The 6,000-nt window shown below is 40.7% G+C and overlaps 1 protein-coding gene across 7 annotated transcripts in view; it reads right to left on the bottom strand.

Annotated features, from left to right (window-relative positions):
- MEIS2 (Meis homeobox 2) overlaps positions 1 to 6,000 on the bottom strand; it is a 202,642-nt gene that overhangs the window by 5,232 nt on the left and 191,410 nt on the right. For 5 of the 7 annotated variants that reach the window (XM_078053395.1, XM_078053399.1, XM_078053398.1 and 2 more), the window contains exon 10: positions 383 to 441. In XM_078053395.1, coding sequence (XP_077909521.1) covers positions 383 to 441 — 59 coding nt within the window. Of the gene's footprint in view, positions 1 to 378; positions 442 to 6,000 lie in introns of all 7 variants that reach the window. The other 2 variants (XM_078053397.1, XM_078053401.1) reach the window with 1 other exon arrangement.

Below are 6,000 nucleotides of genomic sequence, written 5' to 3'. Positions count from 1 at the left end.
GAGTGAAAGCAACGCGAACACCAAGGAATTGTGGGTAACAAGAAAATGAGAGTGTGCTAATGATCGATGCAGACAAGCAATGAGTAATTCCAGAGCTCACAGTCAAACAAACTGCTTGTGGCACTAATACTCGTGCCCAATTACCAATTCAGAAGGAAAGTAAAAAGCAGTTTCAGGAGAGTCAGGGTGGGAAATCTCCAATTAGCACCAATTAGTGAAGTTGCTTCCTAGAATGGAATTCTGGGGACATTAAAAAAAAAAAAAAATCCTCCCAGGATGCCTGATGGAAGCATTTATTTACCAGGTGGTGAAACTCCTAGAGTATAACTTGATGAGGATTTGTGCCTATGGGACATGAATGGAGATACTAGTTGGAACTTGCCTGCTCGATTTGACTGGTCAATCATGGGCTGTACTATTCTTCTTCTGGCATTAATAAACCTGAAACAGAACAGAGAAGCCCAATCATCTAAGGCGGTTTCGGTGCCCCGTGAGCACTTTCGCACGAACGCTGAGGAGAACACAACATGGTCAAACATCTCCTGAAAATTCTCAATTCTTAAATCCAAAGGCAGTTTTCCCTTTCCAGGGTTCAAAAATAGTTGACTGGATCATCTCCATCACCTCCCAACCCACTTGAGGTTGACTTGTGACAAAGACTCAGGGAAGGTGGGGGGAGTTGGGGGGAGAAAAGGGTTCCCTGAGAAAACGTCTATTAATTTGCCATCATGTTTCTGCTTCTTGAACAAGCTGGAATCTGGTTAAAGTTCACAGGCTGGAGGATTTTTTTTCCCCCCCTTTCCCTAAACTCCCCATCATAGGGAGATCTAGCTTCCCCTTTGCAGCTGGTCATAAATGGAGACCAGGCTCTGGCCCTGTGCTTTCACAAGGTATTGTTAGGTCAGCAAAGCCATCAATTAGGCTGTCTGAAGTTTTATCACCAACACAGCAGTAATAAGTGCTGGCCAGAAAGACTTCTGCTCTTCGGCAACTCCCGCAGTTTAAGCCTGTAAAGTTAGGGGTCATTTAGAGGTCAGTGCCAGCTGGGGGCGGCCTTTCCAGTCTAGGCTGGGACACCCAGGGCAGGGATAAGGTAACTGCCAACCATAAACCCAGCCACCTTTCAACCCACTAGAAAGACAGAGCCTCAGGTACACATGGTTGATATTAGAGCCCAAGAAACGTTCTCAAATCAGGTGGTGGCTGAATCACAGGAATGTAAGGAGCAGCAGTTACTTCGTCTAGAAGCCTGGATCTAATTTTGTGGGAAATCCAAAAATAAGTGCCTACGTCGTGTTACTTTAATGTTTAATAATGCCCATCAAATATTCATGTACAAACAGTAAGATGATAAGAAATCTCCTTTATTTCTCCAAATTTAATAAAAACAAAACCATTTTCTACTGTTTGCAAGTTACCCTTGTCCCTGTGCATTTCATGATGCGCACTGCCCGCACATTTGAGCTGATGTACAGGATTCACTTGGCTGTGCATTTTGGGGGGGGGGTCACAGAGGGAGGGCAGGACGCCTAGAAGACAGCTAGTGGTTCTTTAAAAATATAAAAATATACCCACTTACAACATTTCCCAGTATTTCTACTCTCAAATCTTAAGTGCAGGGGGACTTCATGATTAATGAGTCCGCATGGGGCCACAGGCAGGAACTGAAAACCCATTCTTTGAAATTAGCCAGAAAAATTCTAGTGTGTGTTGGCAGCTCTGCGTTCCTAAGGAGTTGAAGTCCCTTCCTAGGAGGACAGCAGCCCACACTTTGGTCGGGCCTCCTGGGAGCACTCTAGTGGGAATACAGTTAGGCCAAAGAATAAGAGCTGCAAGAAAAACCAAAGGTGTCTTTTGCATATGGTGTTTGTTTGCAGAACAATGAACTTTATTACTTAAGCAAGTATAGCTCAGTTGTCAAAAAATGCTACACCCCCTCAGGTCTGGGGGGGTGCGATGGGGGGAGAAGTGACAGGCAGTGAGAGGTGAAAACAAAAGGAGAGTGGAAACTGCACTTTTATTCCCACCTGGCACGTAAGCATCACTCTGGACTATCTGACCAGATCACAAGGCGTTCCAGAAGCATCTCTTAAATCGGAAAAGGAATTTAATTATCTACTCTTTCCCCACTGTTTTTACTGGGACCAAGGAGGACTGACCCGTGATTTGCACCCCCAGGAACTCTCTTTATCAGCTCAGGTTAAGACCAACTGGGAGGCTCAGGAGAGCCCGGAGAAACCCTTTCTCTCCTCCTTGAAGTTTCTAAGGGAGGACACACATGGCAGAGGTTTCACCTCTTTTTATGTGCTACTAATCCTGGTTTTGTTTTTTCCTATAGGCCAACTCTTTAGGTAAAACGAATTGCTATTTTTTCCCTTTTTAATTTCACCCTTTTACTCTTTTATTATTTACATCTGGAGGTTGTTCCCTTATTTATGTCTTTCTCTCCAGTTCCCCCAAACACTCCCTTCCTCACAGAGCTGCAAGGCATCATGGTTCTTAGTTCTCAGCAGGAGAACTCCACACTGTCTTCAAACAAATAATTACGGGGAAGGTTAGAGGTTCACTCAAAGGTCATTTCTTTGGATACTCGTCAGAATGTTTACATTAGTAAAAACAGGGGTCCGCTCAAAAGGTTGTTCAATGGGGGACACACAACAATGCAGGACATTAAAAAAGCATTCTGTGTGCTAGCAGGTCTTTATAGAAGCGCTGAACTTGGAAATGCCACTCCAGTCTTACATTTTCGACTAGTTACCATAGCATGGCCTGGATGTTCACTAGCAGTTATGGCGATGGCCTTTCCGTGCCCAGTTCTACTAAACAAATATGCATAGAAGCCTCTGAAGGTTTTCAACTAGATCCTTTTACAAAGGGTTCGGGGAGAGGCTGCTCTTTTGACGTGGGTTCCATTCAGCGTCTCTGAATTTTTGTTCTCAAACAATGTTTTTGATCCATAGGGCTATATCTTGCCAGATTCATAATTCTACCATATTCTTTCAAATCACACAGAATTTTTAAAACATATGGGCCCCAATTTTTCAGAAATCTCTTAACTTACAAACTCCTGCCAATTGTCAATGCCCCTGATCTTGGGATATCTTTTGTAAATACCGTAGATGTTGTTATAAAAATGAACAATTAATGAGTTGACTGTGAGTTAACACTAAAAAAAATGAGATTACCCCACCGTACTGATGATCCACAGGCCTCTCTTGGAAAACATATCAATGTACATAAAATGGAGCCATTTAATTATAGATTAAAAAAAAAATCAAAGTAGGAGTAACTTTTATTTCTTTAGTATTACTAAGATAAAATTTCCAAATGCAGTCTTTCCCCAAATTACATGACATGAAATTTTTTCCACTTCCTCTGATCTATATTTTAAAATGACCTTATTCAGTGCTCAAGCAGTAAACAGAATATCAAGTTTTGATTCTACTTAAAATTTGAAGAGTCTAAGTTGAAAAATCAACTGATCTTCCATCTTTCAAGGTCCAAGCTCCATTCATATGGAAAAATGCAACTCACTGGTTCAAAGACAAAAGACTTGTCTTAAAAAGACTCAAAAGGTTTTTTGGATATTAAATGGGTCTTACAAAATAACATTTTGATGAGTTAAGTGTAAATGAATCAGACACATATGGATTAAGTTATCCTTGAATTTCACACGGGTTTAAAAAATAAGGGGAAAAGAGGGTCTTGGCAAAAACATTTTGGACTTTGCCAAACCCAAAACATTTGAAAAATTGCTGAAGACATCCAACTAACCAAAATGCAGCAAGCTGCACCCAACTTTAATGAAAACCCCCACAAGTTATTTCCAATTCAGACTGTTAAGTTTTTCATCTGTATCTGATATTAAAAATTTTTCTAAGTTTTAATGTCATCCCCAGACTGATTTTGAAGTTGAGGATATATAATATACTTCTTTATTGGTATAAACAATTTAACCTGAAATTATAAAGTCTTTTAGAAATTAAATAGCTCTTAAAAACATCCTGAGATTTGTAAAACTTGTGTGTAAAATGTGCCATATATGATAAATGCCATAAATAAAATGTGCTAGTAAGCTTAGTGCCTTATCCAGATTTCACTTAGCAAAAATTTTCATTAGCCTCATTGTGACTTTTTTTAAGGGCTACAGATAATTCCATTAGTGACTCCTTAGGGAATGAGTACCCTAAAGTGCACTAGTTCCATTGATTTGTATTGAACACAAAGTTAGTATCCAGGCTCACACAAAGACTCTGGAGAGTATCTACTAAGACTATCTACTTTCTCACTAAATTTTACAAAAATAGAAAATGCATTAGTATGTGCGATTCTTAAAAATTATATACTGACTGTTAGCTTAAAAATAACTCAATTATAGAAATAAATTCAATGACTTTCCAAGAATCATGAGGCCTTTCTGAGTCAACTTAGAGATGAAAAAAAGAATATATTAAAAAGAATAAACCCAAGGGAGCAAAACATCATTGAAATCCCACCCTGCTGTCTTGCTGGAGAGAGAGCTCCTGGAGACCTCCCCACCCCCAAACCCCACCTCAGGCCCCCCAACAGAAGAGCCAAACTTTTCAGCCTAGCATATTTTTCTGCCACTGAAATCTGACCATCGTGGTTTTTCTTTGAAAGGTTTTTCACTCCAAAGCATATTTCAGATTGATAGAAGTAGGCTTAGGTGTCATTCCTGCTTGTTGGTTGATTTCTTTTCTTTTCTTTCTCCCCCTCCCCACCCCCCCCACCTTCTTTTTAAATGACTGATAAATCCCTTCTTTCTGGTTCACTAACTTCATGCCACACCTGGTAACCAACTTCTTTAGGCAGCATTCCTTTTGTTAGAAAGTACAGGCCTCTGTGGAGTCACCTGGAAGGCCGCCAGCCCTGAACGCTCTGAGGAGGAACCAGGAATCCCTGCATGGAAGCTTTTCCATGGATTGGTCCGGTCCAGGAAGGGGGTTGAACTGTTGAAGAGGGATCAGATTAACTTGGAAGAGGTGTTAGAGGCCGCTTGGTGACTGGGGACCTGTTGAAAAATGAAAAAGTTCTGCTTCTCCACTTTCCCCAGCCATGGGACTCCTCAGTGAGGGTGCCCATTCATGAAGCTTGCTACTGGTTGGCCTCGGAAACAAGGAAGCCTCAACCCTGACAAATCAGTCCGCAGGCTTCTTCACTGTTTCTCTTAGTTCACACACACAAGAAGCAAGTTTTTTTTCTCTGTGCTGCGGTTATGGCTAAGAGTGGGATTTTCTCAGTAAGATACATAAAAATGGTTCAATCGGTGAACTAAGCAGGTTTAATGTCTTTGAACATGTACTCAGGCCTGTGAATGATGGGCTCATGTTGCCAACGTTAAGTTTTTCATTGATGGCCACGCAAGGAGTCTTTTCTCACAGACAACTGTGAGCAAAGTAAGGTAAATGAAGGAGATTCATGGGCTGCTCAGAAACACATTCACAGTTCATAATTTCCCTGAGCTACAGATTAATTTATAATTTGAGAGATACTAGACTTATCTACAACTCCAAAAACACATGAACTAATTACTCGTAAATTTGTAATATGAACACATGCTACTAATCTGGAATCACAAACATTTTGTAGCTTTATGAATATGCCCCAAGTAGTGGAAGGCTCATGCCGGACACATGAAAGGCTCTGGATGAAATTATAAAGTAGCTAATAATTTAATGACCTTCTACTATATTTTTTCAATATTCTTTTATCTAATTCTTCCCTAGAGTTACAAGGGCTTACATAGGTTTCTTACTAAAATACCCTACCTTGGGCAAACCCTTCACAAGTATTGTTCCATATTCCAGACTTCTCCATAGAACAAAGTGATGGAGAGCATGGGCTCATATTCTCTGCCCTTTACTTGCTGTGTGACCTTGGGCAAGTCTACTTAAACTTCCAGGCCTCAGTTTGTTTCCTGTCTATAATAGGGCAGTGGTTGAGCCCAGATTTTTTTTTTTTTTTTTGAGCCCAGATTGT

The sequence above is a fragment of the Halichoerus grypus genome, chromosome 8, assembly GCF_964656455.1.
Source record: "Halichoerus grypus chromosome 8, mHalGry1.hap1.1, whole genome shotgun sequence".
NCBI classification, from domain to species: domain Eukaryota; kingdom Metazoa; phylum Chordata; class Mammalia; order Carnivora; family Phocidae; genus Halichoerus; species Halichoerus grypus.
Note: the sequence above shows the minus strand (reverse complement) of the source record. Positions and strands in the feature narration are given on the sequence as shown.